Source organism: Genypterus blacodes, unplaced genomic scaffold (genome assembly GCF_046128005.1).
Source record: "Genypterus blacodes isolate CSIRO-AG114 ecotype Tasmania unplaced genomic scaffold, CSIRO-AGI_Gbla_v1 ptg000032l_1, whole genome shotgun sequence".
NCBI classification, from domain to species: domain Eukaryota; kingdom Metazoa; phylum Chordata; class Actinopteri; order Ophidiiformes; family Ophidiidae; genus Genypterus; species Genypterus blacodes.
In genome coordinates this window covers 31,375-50,000 of record NW_027466845.1, presented here as the reverse complement: position 1 = coordinate 50,000, position 18,626 = coordinate 31,375, and the positions used below count along the sequence as shown (strand labels likewise).

Sequence of the window (18,626 nt, the reverse complement as noted above, 5' to 3'; positions counted from 1 at the left end):
TATTTGCATCACAAACGTCCGTCCACAGAGTGTGAAGTGTCCCGCACATGGATTGGATTTAGGTTTTGTGTGGCTGTTTGTCTCTTTTGGGTGGCTGCCAGCGGGAGAAGAAATACTTAAATCCTTGAATAACATCACGGATAAAGCAGCTCAGACGCCTGATTAGCACTAAGAAAGCTGGACTGGAGCCTCTTACTCCCTCTGGTCTAAAGGTGAGGGCGGAGAACTAGATATGATGTTGATATTATGAACAAAAACAAGTCCAATCCACAGAAACAGGATGGAGAGGCTGAAACGTGCTGAAGCAGAACAACAGCAGGATAGAACCTTTTTATTTATTTATGCTTTCATTAACTCGGCTGCCGTTCAGAGACAGAATCGCCTCTTCCAAAATAATGACAAAGCAGATTTCAGCCTGTTTTCAAAGTTGTGTGGAGAGCAAAGCGAGTCTCTGTGACTGGTTTGATTGGTTCACCTTCCTGTAGCCTGATATAGAAACAGGAAGTGAGACAAATGAAAAACGAGCAAACCTCTGAATATAAACGGTGTGTTTACATTGTGCAGAGTTCCAGTTTTTCACCACAGAACTCCCTGAATGTTTCCCTGTGTGATTGATGTGACAGAGGGAAGGAAGAACATTTTGCTCTGTGAACCTGGTCAAGTGTAATTTTAGAAACAAACTGAATAATGACGAAATAAAAAGCAACACTGAGGCCGGCTGAGGAAGATTTCATTCATGTTTCGTCCTTCTTGATCTCAGAATGAAACCTGGATGAAACTGAAACTTAAGTAAGCAGAAGAAGTAGAAATCCTGAGAGATATTTTGTGATTTCCAGTATTGAGAGTGTGAGTGGAAACTGTGTGTGTGTGTGTGACAAGACCAAAACACTTCAACGGTGTTCAACATCTGTTAGAGCTGAGAGGTCCTGGAGTGTGAACCAGGCCACACACACACACACACACACACACACACACACACACACACACAAACACACACAGGTGAGGTGCTGACAGAGCTTCAGTGTGGTGACTCAGGGTCCAGTGTGTGTGTGTGTGTGTGTGTGTGTGTGTGTGTGTGTGTGTGTGTGTGTGTCAGGGTTCATGATTACTGGCTGGAAGCTGTTATCATGCGGTGCCTCTCACTTCACACTCCACAGCAAACTGATGCAGGACTGTCATTGTGTGTGTGTGTGCGAGGACATGTTTGTACATATTTGTGTGTATTTGTGTCACTGCGTCTGTCTCAGCTGATCTGTTTGCTCACAGGCACATCAGCAGCTCAGGTTACACAAACCAATGACTCAAACTTTCATTAAGGTTATTTTAAAAGCTCACATTTCCCCTCAAACAGCCTTTTTAGGATCATAGAATGTTCCGGACATTGTGTGACTATCAATGGAGACTCACTTCTCTCATTTAGATTCAATCAATAAGTTCACTTGTACGTTAAAGTTTGAACTAAAGTGTGATTGAGGCAAATTTAAACAAAGATACCATGATTATGCAAATGTAAATGTTGTTACCCCGGCATGTAAACGACACAAACACAACCCGTGTTGTGATGTGAGCCTCTGCTGTCATCGCTAAGTGTGTTTCCTCACTGTGACAACGTGCCACCGCAACCGGAGCTGATGAGTCGGCAGATACTCCTAATTTACTGCTGCCTGGAGTTCAACAGCACCGCTCACACTGAGCATCACCTGGTGTCCATAAGTGACACAAGCCCCGCCTCCTTTACTGCAGAATGAGATCCTGTAGCGCTCCAAACGACCTCCCAGCTCATGAGTCGCCGCAAATGATAAATAATATGCAACGACATCCCCGATCCCTCTAACACACAGGCGGTGTAGGTGGAGTGTGTTTGTTGTCGGAGGCGGAGCAGGGTCACCGTTATTACAGCGATCCATCAAAGGCCTAATCCTGTTACAGGTGAGTCACGGTGCACAGTGACTTCAGATTAGATTACAGTGCAGATGATGAGGCATATCTGGACCAAGCAGCCAGACAGTATGATTAGAAAGGATCAGTCTCCAGCAGCGTAATCACTTTCCGTAGTATCTCTGGAGGAAGGTGCACTACCTCAGCACGGGACACCCATGTCCCAGCCAGAAGCGTGTGCCGGTACACGGCGTACATGTACCGTATGTCACCGGGCGAGCGGCCGATGGGAGATGAGGCGTGTCTGTCATATGGGGTCACGTGTGGCGTACCTGGACTCAGTTCAGGCTCAGCGGGATACAGGTTAGGCAACATGTCACAGGCTCTGTCAGACACAAGACGTTTAGATGAACGATGACGATAAAAGGCTTCAGCTGACATCCGACCTGTCTGATCCGGTGTCTTGATGGCTGTTTTAGCAGATCTTAATTTGAGGGCTGAGTGCAGTGAGGAGTGTGTGTGTCTGTGACTGATCTGTGTTACAGAGGGTGTAATCACGTTTCATCACTCAGCTGTCAGCAGATTGTAAAGGTCTCAGTTAGACGGACATTAGAGCCACAGTTTGTCTGAAGCAGTTTATACCTGCTGGTACTGAACGCTCACACTGGGCCAGGGAGGAGGAAGCCTTTGGTCCTTGTAGGCGGGGCTAGGGAGGTGGAAGGGGGCGCGGCTTGTAACAGGAAGTACACGTCTTCTGTGTTTCTGTTATCTTCTCACTTCATTGGGTTATAAACAGTGTGGAGTAAAACAACGCACACTTTCAGTTTCACTTCTCCAAAGAGCGCCAACAGATGCTCATGAAAGCTTTTACCTTTGCTGCTCTGGTCGCTCTGTGGCCGCTGCTTCCCCATGAAGTTCAGGGCCACACGGGAAGCGAGGCATTAGTAAGTTATGGGGTTGATTCTGAATAAACAGAAGAGGGACTGAGTAGAGAGAGGGCCAGCATGTCTGAACTCCATCAGCAGAGAATCCCACATCCAGACCTCCAGATCTGTGGGAAGTGAAGCAGCAGAACTCCACTCTGATGCTGAAACGGCAATAAAACAGCAAACGCAGCTCTGCCGGCCCGTCACTTGTTCCACATTAGGTCACAAATGGAACATTAAATGAATTCATGTCAGCACATGTGCCACGTCACAACTGGAACATCTGCCAGAGTCCACACAGCAGGAGGTGTTGTTGTTGTTATGATGCCGCCAAGACACACACACACACACACACACACACACACACACAGTAGCAATTCACAAGTTCACTTCTTTTTTCGGAGCTTATAGTTGAACTTGTCTGATGCTGGATGATGGTTGGCGCTGAGGTCGTGATGCCCCTTGTGGTCAGTGGTGGTATTTGTTGGCGGCGTGAAAGGTTCCATCATCAGGAGCTACAGAGACGTGACGCTTTTCACACATCGCTCAATTTATAAGCAGGATGTCATAAAAATGGTATTAAAAGGTTACAGACTGCTGCTTTAAAAGTGAAGACTAAACATAAACATATGGATCATTAAACTCCAGGATCAGTGGGCTGTGTGTGTGTGTGTGTGTGTGTGTGTGTGCGCCACAGAGCTTTGAGGGGACACACTCAGCACCTTCTGGAGTCACGTCCCTGCTGCATCTTCCTTTTCTGTCTTCATACCATCTTCTCCTCTCTCTTCTCCTTCTTCTTCCTCCTCCTCCTCCTTCTCCTCCTCCTCTCTTGACACTTTCTTCTATATTTTGGTCCCGCTGGCGTTTCTCTGATTGGCTCTGATGATGGGGTAAAGAACAATGCTCTTCCTGTTTCTCTCTTAGATTAGACCCTTGTGTCCTGCGTCACTTTGCTCCTGGCTCCTCTCTTCTTCTTCTTCTTCTTCTTCCTCTCTGTGTGTCGCTCTGGATCGTGTTCCCACGTTCAGCCTCAGTTCATCCTCATTATCAGGCAGAATGTGGCAGGAAGAGAACGGTGATTAGGACGCCTGCTGGGGTCATCCTGTGTCCTAAACTACACACACACACACACACACACACACACACACACACACAGTCAATGCTCGTCTCCTCCCATCTCCTCCTCTCCACTCCTCTTTTCTTGTTCCCTCTCATCCCCTCACCTCTCTCTCCTTGTCCTCTCTCCTCCTCTTCTTCCGTCTCCTCTTCTCTTCGCCTTTGCCTTTGGCCCCTCTCCTCTTGTACCTTCTCCTCTCGTCCCCTCTCGTCTTCTCTCCCCTCTCCTCTGCTCCCCTCTTTTCTCTACTTGTCCCCTCTCATCCTCTCATCCTCTCATCCTCTCGTCTCCTCTCATCCCCTCTCCTCCTCTCCTCTTGTCCTGTCTCCTCTCCTCCCCTCTCATTCGCTCTCCTCCTCTTGTCCCCTCTCTCCTCTCCTCTCCTCTCCTCTCCTCTCCTCTCCTCTCCTCTCCTCTCCTCTCCTCTCCTCTCGTCCCCTCTCCTTGTTTATTGGTTTGGCCTTTCGGAAATGACGCAGCAGCAGCTTTTCCCACCGCACTTGTGGGAGCTGACACCGAGCATTCTTCCCCTCCTGTTTACAACTGGTGATGACCGTCAGGCCCCCCGGGGTGCTGCCCTCTGGGATGCCTGTCTCAAACTCTGAGCTGCCAGAGAAAGATGCAGCCCAACTGTCGCCACTGACACAAACAACCGCAAGAGGGAATTCACATGGAGTGTGTTCACATAGCTTCAGCCTGTGAGCCTCAAAGGGAACATGAGGGCACACTTGTTTGTTCTTTTCTTTCTTTACTTCATTACTTATTTCTCTGGGACAATCTTTACCCTAATTGGCTGAAATGTTACTTTTCACATCCTGCAGCAGTGGAGAAGCTGCTGCAGGTCGCCTGGTTTGCGGCCTGAGCTTCTTGTGGAGCTGCGTCGTCACTTCTATCCAGGCTGAATGACATTTTAGGTTGAATAACTCAGTGGCTTTAACGTCCAGGAGGTGTAATGTTACTGTGATCACATCTCATCTCATCTCATCTCTTATCTTTACTGGTTTATAAGGTTTCACCAAATGGGGAAGCCTGCTGTAAACCTGTTGCGCTCATATGTTTCATTTCCCTTAAGAGTTGCTAGTAAAAGTGTAACGCTCGGACTATAAAAGCAGAGAGGCAGCAGAGTTTGGGTTTATTCCAGCTGATTTAACATCATTGATCTGCAGGGTTAGAAATGTGGTGAAGCTTCTGTGTGATTCCCATCAAAGAGTGCCAGGAGCTTCGGCTGCGGCGTCATTCACCACATAAAACTCCTACCAAACGCGTCTGGCGCCATAAGGCAGGAGCACCGAAGGGCTCGTTTGAATGGAATGATGGCTGTGTAAATATACAAGCATGGGACTGGGAGATGAAGCGATTAGGAGACGTTTGGAGGTTTAAATAAAATGGTTTGGCATCTTATTTCTTTGATGGTCCACTGTGGATTACAGGTCTGATTACCGGGCAGTTCCCATTTTCCTCTGTTAGTTTGACTGTTGCCCATCCCGTAGTCATGAGGCGGTGATGTGGACGATGCCACAGGAGCCTCAGACACACACAGAGAACAAACGGCTGAAGTTTTCCTGTAGGCCTCTGATGCCTCCAATGAGAACTGTGGAGGCGGCTGCAGCCTCTGACTCCTACATGAAACAAACCTTTTTGTGTTTCGTTGTGTATCTTTACATTTTGTGCAGCTATTCTCCATGGAACAGAGCAGCAAGTTGTATTTACAGTTCTCACGAGCAGTCTGCGGTATTATTATCAGTCAACCAGACTAGAACAGTCAAAGGGAGAGCTCCAGTACAACACTGGTGTCCCCCAAGGATCAATATTAGTCCCTCCTGTTTACTTGATTGCATGCCTGTTGCCTGTCCTTAAGTTACCCTCACATGTCTGCTAAGGATGCAGTTGTGTACGTATGAAAAAGAGAAACAAGGAGTGGCTAAGAATAACCAGAGTTCATTTTCAGGATTTGGGAGCGATTGTGTGTTTTGTTATGGCACGACACATGTTCTCAGCAATTTGCGTGTTCGTGAATTTAGAAACAATAGGTAAAGCTGTAGACGATTGTCAGTAACTTTGCAACATTTTAGTCTGTAAACATGTTAAAGATATCAGGTTTGAACCTTATATACCAAACTGTTCACCAAGCTAAAAGCATCTTCACCCGTCAATCGAACCGATTGTTTCTATACAAAACATTTCCAGTCATCTCTTTCCCTTTCTCCCGTCCTTTCTAACATCATTCATTTCCTTCCTTCCTTCCCTTTGTAACCTTTCACCCATGTGACCACTGAAGACACACGGGTCACTAAAAATCAGCAGCGTGAAGATGAACTGGACAGTATTTCTTCTCCCTGTCGATGAACACCCTTTAAATTAGGCAGTTTTATGGAAAAACGTCACCCACATTTGAAATACACACCCAAGGTCACATGAAAAGCAATAATCAGTGACACGGGGCAGTAACGTATGACAGAGTGCAGCTCTCCACTCTGGCATCATTCATTTATGTGTCACCCTAAGAGGACAAGCTCAGTCTTAAGCTGTTTTATGTCAGTGGGCTTCACCATCGTGGTCTCCTCTGAACACTTGTTGTTGCTGGCAGAATGTTCCTCTTTAGGAGCGGCTCGCACACTGGCGTCTCTCCTGGATCAAAGCTCTCTCTCTTATTCCCCTTAGGTCCTCTACAGACATTTCTCAGGAGAAAATTCTGCAGTATGAGCGGACCAAATGTTGGAGGGGCATGTGTGTAAACAGAGCGCTGCCGGTTCAGTTTGAGTCCCCAGAAGGATTGGTGATAGGCTCCCTCTCCACAGCATTAGGAATTGATTTTCAATAACAAAAATATTCCCCTTTATTTAGATTTGCCTCATCTCAGGGGATTACTGAGATCGTAAAGGAAACCTTTGAACAGGTTCCAGAGCGGGCACAGCTGGGGGCTCTGATCCAAAACAGATCTGTGTGGACAACATTTACATTGAACACTCTGGAACATTCAGAGAAGTTCTCAGTTTGATAGCAATGTTCCAGTTCTTGTATTAGATCCACATTTTGACTGAAACACACAAGGGACAGGTGGGACTAATCAGGGCGGGGCAGACTAATCAGGGCGGGGCAGAAGTTAAGTCAAGTCTTACAAAATAAAACAGGAAACCATGAACGAATGACACGAAACAAAAGAAAAGAAAACATAACCCAGACAGCAGACGTCACACACACACCATTAAGTCACGCTATGTGAACAAAAGCCTGATTTTCTCTTCTCACACTATGGAGAATAGAACCAAACATGGAGCAGGTTTTTCGTGCCCTTGTAGCTCTTTGGGAATTAATATTCATTATTTGCTGAAAGCTGTTTGTGTTTCTGGCAGACGTTTGGGCTACAATGACATCATGTTGTACTGAGACCGCTCATCCAAAACGTTACTATCAGCCTTTGTCCCATCATCTCATCTATCCGTCTGACTCTACCAGCTGATGTTTGTGTCCAGGCAGTGTCAGAGTCTCTCAACTCACTTAATTCAGGAAGCAGATGGTCTCAATTGGTCAGCTGGGAAACCAAACCAACATAAACAAAACAAGAGTTAATATCCATTACTGTCCTGACAGCCGCTCTCCAGAGGAGCTTAATACAGTTTCAATGTGACTGAATTAAAGCAAAGTACTAGAATCCTGGGTCACAGCGCTGCTCTCTCATCATCTGAAGCTCCTTGTGTTACTGATTAGCTCAGTGCAGTCGCTTGTTTTCAAGCCCTCGTCATTCTAATCAGATTTTCCCTGAAACAAGCAGGTTTTGTTGAAGGAACAGATTAATTTAAACCAGTTCTAATGTGTCTGTTGCTGCCTGATGCTGCTCAGCCTCAGCCGCGTTGGTCCTACATGAGGTCATACAACGCCAAGGACCACTCAGACTGACCGCAGGAAGAGACTGATGCAGTCTCGGGAAATCCATGATTTCCTTTGACATCATCAAACCTTTGCCTGATAAACTGTCAGAGTGGATCCATGTGACTGGTGTTGCTTTACTGAGTTTACCTGAACAGAACAAATACATTGAAACGTTTCTGCTGTGGTTTCTGGCCTCGATCACAAGGTCAACAAATCTCTATCCTTTTTAACACTAAAGAATAAACTGAGAGACAGAGAGAAGAATACCTAAATGTGTGTTTGAACTCTCTCCCAGCTGTTTGAAGAGCACTGAGGACCGTATGAATATGAGGACTTTGGGGATTTCTAAGGTCTTTTGTTCATTACCCACTTGGCTTCAAACTGTTTCCCAATGTGGGCCTGTCCTTCACTGTGAGGACATAATCTGGGCGTGGAGACTTGATGACACTTCAGATTAGAGCCTTGGCTCAAATCCTGACGGTTGATGGCATTTATATTAAGAAAGTTAGACTCATTACCATAGTTTGAGGGTTTGGAAACGTTTCTATTTCCTAGAATAAATCAGATCTTTAAAAGCTAAATTCAGTTTTCCCCTCACGTCCTTCACCTCATGGACAAACAATCCTCACAAACTTGTTTCACTTTCACTGGCACTTCATGCTTCACCCACTTGGTTAATTAAATTACAACATCTTAACTTCCACTGCACATGCTTTCCTGGCTCTGTGACCCTGTGACATCTTTAATTTGTGGCTGTTTCCCCTTATAGAGGAAGCTGCTGTCGGCAGATGGATCGCAGTATTGTAAAGATCGACAGTCACAAAGCTTCATGAGGAAATGCCGGTCGTGTATGAAGGCACTGATGCAGTACGAGCTGATCAGCCTGCATGATGGTGTGTGTGTGTGTGTGTGATCTAAACTGAGCTGTTGGCTTGTGAGCTTTAATACAATTAAGTAAAAAAACAAATTCAAACCTGTTGCGCTTCATGTTAACAAGGCAAATCAAAACAAATCTGTATTTTCAAGCTTTACCTTGAAAATAGAAATTATTTGTCCATGAACTCCAATCATTGTTGTAGTTTATGTCTAAGGACAGAACTCATGTTGGACGTGTGTGTGTGTGTGTGTGTGTGTGTGTGACACATGTGGTGACTTCATCTGGTGCTCATGTAAAGCGTGTGGACTTGACATTGATCTCAGCTGAAAACACTTCCAGTATTTAAACATCAAAGCTGATTTGATGTTGGTTGCTGTTCGATCTCTCGTCCCTCTGATGCCAGAGTTGAATTTCATCCAGCGAATGTGGAGACCATGATGATGAGGGTTTGGTTACTCGGAAAAAAGCCAACAACCTGAACAAAGAGGGTGTAGGAGAGACGAGAGGGTCCACATTTAGATCTGTGTGTGTGTGTGTGTGTGTGAGAGAGAGAGAGAGAGAGAGAGAGAGAGAGAGAGAGAGAGAGGGAGAGAGAGAGAGAGAGAGAGGAATGTGATGTGTGTGTTCGTATGAATGTTTGTGATTTTTATGCTGCATATGTTTGTTCATGAAATAGAGAACATCTGTGTATGTGTGGTATGTGAGAAGAACAAGTGGGAACGAGAAGGTGTGTGTGTGTGTGTGTGTGTGTGGCGACAGCCAGTGTGATGTCTGCATGGTTGCTTTGACCTAATCTCCTCTGGCAGCTGATCAAACGCTGCTATGCTGTGTGGGACAGCACAGAACAGGTTGATATAGGCCTCCATTGTACACACACACACACACTTTTCTAATAAACTTCATGAACCTGCTGTCCCGCTGCGATTTGCATAACTGCGGCTTTGTGGCACCTCTGTCTTTTTATGGAAATGGAAAGTATTTCCTCCATATTTAATGGAAATGTGCCTTTATGTTGCCACGCTGTCCTCAGATGTAAACGCTCTAGTCTCTGTGTGTCTGCGTGGGCTCTGTCTTTGTCCCCGTCTGAGGACATGCATGTCAGCTGTAGGTGGGAGTGTGAATGTGTGTGTGTGTGTGTGTGTGTGTGTCCAGAGGGCACCGTGCCTCTCCTTCAATGTTTGAAGATCATTTCTTCTTTTATTACTTTGACTATTAAAAGCTGAGATATTTTGCCAAGTCAGACATTTACATAAAAACGCATTAAATGACTGAAGCACAGTTAATTTCACTTGGCGGGTGATAAAACATAAACGCTCTGCAGAACAGATCCTCCGTGTCAGAAACTGTAACGACTGTGATGACAGCATGAAGGAAAATAAACACTCCCACACACGATTTCACGCACACAAACCACAGCACAGAGTGAGAGAGACGAGTGTGTGTGTGTGTGTGTGTGTGTGTGTGTGTGTGTGTGTGTTTGTGTGTGTGTGTGTGTGTGTGTGTGTGTGTGTGTGTGTGTGTGTGTGTGTGTGTGTGTGTGTGTGTGTGTGTGTGTGTGTGTGTGTGTGTGTGTTGGCAATGTGTGCAGACGGTGTGATCAGTATCACTGAGACAACAAACCTAATTTTTACCGTTGCTGTGTGACAGGATGGAACACGTTCATGTCACTGTCATTGTTATCATTTCACTAATTAAGGACTGACAAGGTGCCTTTGAGCAAGACACGGAAGCCCAACCTCCTCTGCAGTACAAACACACATAGACACTCACCTCTTTCTTCTTATTCTGCATGTCTAACTACTCTCACACACTTTCAGCTAATGTCCAAACAAATCTGTCTGTATCTGTATTTAAAGGAAGTCAAGGAAGTTTAATACACTTTGGTCACACACTGCAGTGAAGACTTGTATTCGACACTGACTGTACTAATATTTATTTTTATTTTACCTTTACTTGCATCTTGAGCTTCATTCAACAAAACAAACTTTGATTGTGAGACCGGGGCTGAACCGTCTTACTCATCAATCCTCCCGTTTGCTTTTAATCAAATGGGTGTTTTAAGCTCGATGTCATAATCACACACTGTGGTGCACAAACAAACAAACACACACACACACGCGCGCGCACACACACACACACACACACACACACACACACACACACACACACACACACACACACACACACACACACACACACACACACACACACACACACACACATATCTGAAAGGTGAGAAGACATGGGTGGTTCTGTCATCAGTGTTGGAGAGGAAGGAAAGCCCGTCTGTGCTGTGATGACAGACGAGGTTAGACGCCTCAGTGTGGAGAAACATGGAAACAAACAAAGACCCACAGGCTCATTTTAGCCACAGGAAAGGTGCAAAAACAGGAATTCTGGAAGAAAACCAGTCGTGACCCACATCTACATCAGCATATACTGTAAACATGGGTTGTTCCACCAACAAGGACGACAAGGTCACTATACAACTGGACTAATTGAGTACGTATGTGTGTGTTTGCTTATATATGTGACGTGTACATACTGTCTACGGCTCTGTCAAGTCAATGTCCCACACAACTAACTGTTACATCATCAGACTCTGAAGCTGTTTCCTTCACTTCCTGTTTGTAGACTGGTTTGGACACAGACACAGGTCTTCTCTTCAGACTGAACACACCCTGAAATCCTCTCCTGCACTGCTGAGATCAAAGTCAGCTGCTGGCTTCTGTTGTTTTTGGGTGAAAGGTCAAGATCTTCAATTATCAAAATGTTGTTTTCAAGCATTTTTAGCAAAGGTTCAATAATCACTAGTTATGTTATTTTGTGAAAACCCAACATTCTGCTGCAGCTAATAACTCAGCTCAAAGTCCAATGGGACCTTGGGCCTTCAAACCCCAGGATAAATCTGCCTTAGGAAAACAGTAAGAGTCCGTTTAAAGATATCAGAGGCTCCTGTGCTTGAAGTTGAGATCATCCCAGTTTAAAAGGCCAAGATAATCACCTCACTGGACTAAGTCTAAGTCCAGTGAAAGACTTCAGCTGAGACACAGGTCCTAGCTCCATATTGGGGCTTTTGCACTAAATAGAACCAACAAGGAATTCAACCACAGGAACAAAACATTTTTTCCAGGACATTTGTTTTTGTTTCTCTTGAGTCCAAAGTAGCATGAAGATTGGCCAAATTAGACTAAAATTAGCGGAAATGAGAACCAGTTGTAAACCGGGCAACAGCAACAAGGTTGTCATGTTGCTCTTTGTAATTTACTGCTGCAGAGTGAAATGAGTGTGCGGAGGTGGAGGACAGGAGGGGGCCTTAACTGGCAGAAAGTCAAGAAGATACATGATGCAAGGAGCAAAGACATATTTGGAGTAAAAATGGCAACATGCAAACATGTCAAAGCAGTTTAAGAGATGCTGACATCAGGGTGGAAAGTGAGAAAGTGAAGAGTGATCCAGTGAAGCCGAGCTTATCTCTCTTCCTCTTTTACTCTCTCCTTCATATTCAGGTCATGTTTACATGAAGCTTTACATAATGCTTATCCCATTTCCTGTGCCGCCCCTCTGCGCTCTATGTGAGGTCCCTGTAACACGGCTGTCAGCATGTTCCGTGTTGTCATGAGTTGTTGAAATGCCTCTGCGTTATTGTCACCAAGATACATTCCTGCAGCTTCATTGTTCTTGCTGCTTCCTACCTCCATCTTTGTTAGTCCCCAGAAAGAGATTGCAGAATGTTGCTGGAAGGGTGGAAGGATGTTTCCATGTCCAGGGTGGTCCTTGTTTTGTTTGCTCCCACAAGAACATTTAATTTGAGAACAAGATGCTTATGCACGCACAGAGCCTGATTGCAGGGAAAGACCAAAACACAAAGACGGGATTGTCGACATCCCTGAAATGCACGAAACAATGTCTTCAGTTTTGACAGTTTCTGTTACTGTGTCTCCACCCAGACAAGTCTGAACTTCTCCATCTCCACACCAGGCATGCATGCTGATGTGTTGAATAATGGATGAACAATCTAGAAGGAATCCCAGTGTTTGAAATCAAGGCTGCCGTATGACTTTCCAAATGACTGAAGTATCAAACACAGCTCCACATTTAGACATTTGGGCTGAATCTGAATTTGGCTATGACCCAGTTAAAATTTGTGTTGATTTTTGTCGATGTTTCCTTGTTTCTAAATCAGAGGTATGTCTTCTGTCTTCCAGATCAGGAGGCCCAAGGCGAATGGACAACTAGCTTGCTCCAAAGTCCTGATGGGTGATGAAGATGCGCCTGTACTCTTGCCGAAGCATCGCTGAGGAGCTTTGTGTCTTTCAGCCTTGAGACACACCGACAGACGTCACACCTAACCTCTCTCCGGCACACAAAACCTGGCAGACCTCCAATCTCTAAAAGATTGATGAGGCGCTGCCCAGGCAGAGGAGGTCTGGACCTGCGTCGATAAGGCTTTCATTTCACCACATTTTATTTCACCCCTTTCCTTTCTTCTCCTCCTCTCCTCAATACCGCTGGGATGTGGAGGCCACTTTCAAGCATGTGATGGGATTATGATGCTCCCAGGCTGCATGAAAGGGACAGAGTTTGAAGGACGGGAACCATGAAAAGTCCGGCTCCTTCTCTAAACCCAGGAACAGACCGTCTAGTTTTCTTGCGTCGACTTGCGTTTGACAGTTATGTGGAAGTTGAGCGGGACACTAAAGTCAACATGTCACTGTCCAACTGCTGGAACTGGAATATGGTGAAACTAAGGATGGACAAGCAAAGCTGAGAGGAGCTCATACAGAGAAACAAGTCTCACACACCTACACACACACCCCCTTCCCCCTTACAGACACACAAATAGCATTTCAGGCAAGACAATGTGCAATATCTCATTCTGTAATGTGGACAGTAAGGTGGATCAGTACTTCCAGCCCACGCTCTACATCATAGTGATCATTCTGGGTCTGCCCACCAACTGCATGGCTCTGTGGGCCGCCTACATGCAGGTAAGGAACACATACAAACAGGATTTCTAAATCAGTTTCTGGAGACAAATCTGTATTTGTAGCACACACAGTCAAGCATCTTCATTTTCTCCCACAGACGTTGAGTACATTCAGCCTGAGGGGTTGTTATTGATGTTTCATCGGTGCGTTCATGCAAATCCCAAACGTTAATGCCCCTCAGTCCATTAAAAGTGAATGATGTTTCAATGCACTGTAGATGATTGTTATTCTTCCATCTCAGCATGAAGACTGGTTCTAAAACTGTGCTGGGATTGAAACAATGACGTAACCAAACAGTACATGTTGCTTGTTATTGTTAAAGTGATTTGTATTCACGTGAGACTCTGTGTGGAATGAGCACAGCTTCTCCTTATCACGCTTCTCTTCTTCCCTTCATGGTCTGCAGGTACGCCAACGTAACGAGCTTGGCATCTACCTGATCAACCTCTCCGTGGCTGACCTCCTCTACATCGCTACTCTTCCTCTGTGGATTGACTACTTCCTGCAGCACGATGACTGGATCCATGGACAGGAGAGCTGCAAGCTGTTCGGCTTCATCTTCTACACCAACATATATGTCAGCATTGCCTTCCTCTGCTGTATATCCTTGGACAGGTACTTGGCTGTGGCGTATCCACTGCGCTTCGCAAAGGTCCGGCGAATCAAAACAGGTATGAGATAATATATCCAACATTGTGGTTCTGATCTCTGCTGCAGTAACATAAGATTCATGACACCGTCATCAAGGCATCGATAAGGCAGAGGGAAGACACTGCAGCACAATATCTCATGATATTGATTTGTCTCATTCATCCTCTTAAATCTTAAAGAGGAAGAGAGGTTGTCTCATTTGTTCTTATCAGGGAGGCACAGTGGTTCAGTAGTTATTCCAGTTTCCTCCACCATTCAAAACATTGATTGTTGATATATATATATATATATCAAGCTCAGATGTAGACTGAAGTTGGAAGTTTAACTCCATGTATTGGCATTCTGTACTGTTTGCACAGTGTGAGTGTTTGTGCTGTTTGTGCTTGGGCAAAGATTTACTCAAGGAAGTACCAGTGTGACAACATGAAACATGATACTCACATACTCACAAACACATACTCCAAAGGACAGACACACAAACAACCCAACCAAAAAACCCAACAGGTTTCCCTCGAAATATTTAACTCCGATATGCATCTAAAGTTGCAAGTCTGACGCTTCCTTCTTGTGTCTCTCCCTCTTGTAGCTGTCCTGGTCAGTGCGATGGTGTGGATCATCGAGATTGTCGCCAACTCTGCTCCTCTCTTCCACGAAGAGCTCTTCCAGGATCGATTCAACCACACTTTCTGTTTTGAGAAGTATCCTATGCAGGACTGGGTGGCAGGGATGAACCTTTACCGAACCTTTCTGGGGTTCCTGGCTCCATGGACAGCCATGCTCGTTGCCTATCGTGGTATCTTAGCAGCCGTGCGCTGCAACGTCTCAACAGAGCGTCAAGAAAAAGCCAAAATCCAGCGCCTGGCGTTGAGCCTCATCCTCATCGTTCTGGTCTGTTTCGGACCATATCACGTTCTGCTGCTGTGGCGGAGCATCATGTTTCTAAAGAAGCCATGTGACTGCGGCTCAGAGGAGCGCTTGTTTGCAGCGTACCACGTATCGTTGGCGCTGACCAGCCTTAACTGTGTGGCTGACCCCATTTTGTACTGTTTTGTCAACGAGGGGGCAAGGCACGATGTTGGCCGAGCGCTCTCAGCCTTGCTGGCTGTCGCCTTCCAGAGAGGCTCGTCTTCATCGCCATCACACGCTGATATCCTCAATGCCGGCTCAGTGACCATGGACACACCGCTGTCAGCAAAGAAGCAGCCATGTGTATATAACGATGGTGGCAAGACAAGCAGTTACAAGACAGAACTGGTGGCTCTGAAGGAGGAGTGTCTACAGATGACCATCCTCAGTGTAAGGAAATGATTGTTTTCCTGGCACACACAGTTGACAGCTTGAAACTGTGCAGCTCAATGGACACAGTGAGCCTGAAGACGTGCCGGGTGTGAGTCCTCACAGGGGAGGGGTACAAGCTGAATATGAACACACTCAAGGAACGGCAGGATGAATTGGATGAAAGCATTCAATCAAGACAAGAGAGGAGCCTTCAGCCTGTGGTTGTATAAAACCTTGTGGGGGAAAAACTGCATTAATGGCTGAATTTGCAAACTGATTTAAAAAAACACGGAAACATTTGTGACTTGACCTAACACTTAGAATATATAGAAAGTATTTGTAGTTCAATAAGTTCTAAGTTGAACAACATAGAGGTTCTACAAAGTCTGATGCAAGGAAGTGTGTGAAAGTGAAAGCAACACAAACTCACCACGCCAACAAATGTTTGATTGGTCGAGCAAATGCTGTGTATCGACAATCCAATCAGAAAGCAACCAACCTGTCTGATATGGGTTTGTTTATGATGCCGAGTTCTGAAAGCTTTGATGGTCTGAACACCATTTTGAATTGGACTGATTGAAGGAGAAATAGCAGGTAGCAACAGGTCCCTTCCTTATTGAGTAATCACACACACATCTGTCAACTGAGGGCCAGAAATAGGGCCGGAGTTACACACACAGTCAAACTCCACTGATGATAAATCTTCACGAGTCCATTCATGCTCATTTATGTGAGTGACCCACAAAAGGTGTTTATACAAGCACAGGCTGTGAAACATGTCTCAGAACACGATGTAGCAAACCAGACAGATCTTATTCAACACCAGTCCATCATTGTCCCTCTGTACGTTCTGTCCTGCATGACACATAGTAGGAACATTACAAACTGTAATGTGTAGGAAATGTAGAAAAAAGTTGTTCCATTTTTGTAATATTTAAGTGTGTTATTTAAACCACCTGCACTCTGCGATGGAGACGTGTTGGAATTGTAACTGCATGAACACTCAACTGGACAGAGGGGTTTGATGCCCACTGTACAACATGGGGGGGGGGGCATATTAAAATGCAAATGTAATATAAAAGATTAATGGTAAATGTCTTTGCTATTTCATTCGTTTTTAAAGAAATAACAAAGTTTTTTGAAAGTACCTCAGCTCATAAACTGTGATAGTGAGAAAGCCTCCAGTAGAATGTTTTTCTTATTCAATGTGAGCCATGACGGGCGCCGTAACCATCACGGTTCACTCCACACACACCATCCCAAACTTAAACTCCATACATTCTTATTTAACTGTGGAGCAGAGAAGATCATTTGTGTATGTGCGGTTAATTGAAGAAATAATGAAGATGTAGTTTTATTATTAAAAGGTTCTGACAGTCTTAATTAAATTTGTTGCCATATTTCAACTTGAACTGTAAAGGTGTGGATTGGACCTTTGACCTTTGGCTGTACCTGTTTACATTCCTCTACAGATGCCTTGTAGATTTGACTGTCCTGCAGTTTCTTATATGGGATATGTTGCCATTTTGATTTTTATTATGTTCTTTTTCCTACATTAGATACTTGTCATGTTGCATAAAAGAAAAAGAAATCTGTAAAATACCTAAACAAGCCGGCTGTCTGGACGTCTTATTGCCTCAGTGCGTTGTTATGGCTGATGTGTGTTCTACATTACTGTCATTCAGTTTGATACTATCAGAAATGTTGCACAATGCAGGTTTAACTTTCCTCTCTATGGATTTGTTCACCTTTATCCTTCCTGTAGTGATTAGCAAGCTGTCGCACTAACAAGAACAAGAGAGAACAGGCAAAAACTCACCATGGACCCAGCCCAAAGTCTCTCCCTGTCCGTCCACATGTCCGCACTTTCCCAGTATACTTTGTCCGTCACATCACTGCCACATTACATCACCAGCAGCAGCAGCCTCTGAACAGAGCTGTGTCATGTTGCGTTTAGCCCCTCTGAGTGTTTTGCTCTTCAAGAAGCATAACTTCCACACTTTCTTAAATGTTGAACTCCTTAAAAACACTCTTCTCTCCACATTTCTCTGTGGTCATCTTCCTCTTCCTCAGTGCTCACCATAACCCTCAGCTAGCTGTTCCACTTGTGATCCACATGGCAACAAAATGGCCGCCACCACTAAAAATCAAAACACAAGATGGAGTCCAGCGATCAGATATTGGTTGACATTTTTGAAAACGCGCGGGAGGGATTAACAGTAAACAACAACTGAATATAAATGAGAATATTTGTTTGAGTTGGAAATATTTAAAATAATAGAAATAAAAACATACCTACACTTTCAATGACTAGAGTTTGACAAACACATCAAGAGAAGTAAGGCAATTTTATCAAAACTGTCTTATTTTGATTATATTGAATTCACATCACAGTTCAGTGGTTTTAAGAAAGGAAAGGTCAAAGGTCACACGTCTAAGTGTTGTTTATTCCTTTGACTGTGCTTCTCGGACAGAGGGAGTGCTGAGCTTCTTTCTCTCTGCTTTCTTTTCTACATTTTGCTGTTTCTGACTTCATGGCTTCATGTCTTCATGGCTTCATGTCTTCAGTGTTCCTGGGAGAGAGACGCCACCCTACATGGACATTCACCAGCTGCGTCTCTGGAGGGTTGATGTTGTGCCAGTGCCCTCCTGGGAGCAGTGATTGTTGATTGCTAAGAAAAAAAATGTTAATTCATCTGAAAATATTGACAAATTTACCAGCCAGCCCAGCAGGAAGTAACAGGGGCTGGTTCTGGCTCTGGTTCTGGTTCTGGCTCTCTGTTTGTTACATGCGCCTACATCAATCCAAACAATTTTTAAATCCCCGAGCTCATGAAAAAATTTAATTGTACATTTATGACAGCACCAAAGATGGAGAAAGAATCCAAGACAAGGATCTTTCAAAAGAGCCTGGAACAGTTAAAGGTCCCATGGTTTGTTTCTGAAGTTACAGGAGGGATAGAGGCTACGTGTGTGTGTGTGTGTGTGTGTCTGTGTGTGTGTGTGTGTGTGTGTGTGTCCTCTCCATTTGCCCCCTT

At 44.9% G+C, this 18,626-nt stretch overlaps 1 protein-coding gene across 1 annotated transcript in view; it reads left to right on the top strand.

Annotated features, from left to right (window-relative positions):
* The window catches only part of gpr4 (G protein-coupled receptor 4), a 25,679-nt gene extending 8,493 nt beyond the window's left edge, over positions 1-17,186 (top strand). The window contains exons 2-4 of the mRNA XM_076145884.1: positions 12,877-13,659; positions 14,066-14,330; positions 14,897-17,186. Coding sequence (XP_076001999.1) covers positions 13,531-13,659; positions 14,066-14,330; positions 14,897-15,618 — 1,116 coding nt within the window. The 5' untranslated portion in view covers positions 12,877-13,530 and the 3' untranslated portion in view covers positions 15,619-17,186. The remainder of the gene's footprint in view (positions 1-12,876; positions 13,660-14,065; positions 14,331-14,896) is intronic.
* Positions 17,187-18,626: the final 1,440 nt, after the last annotated feature.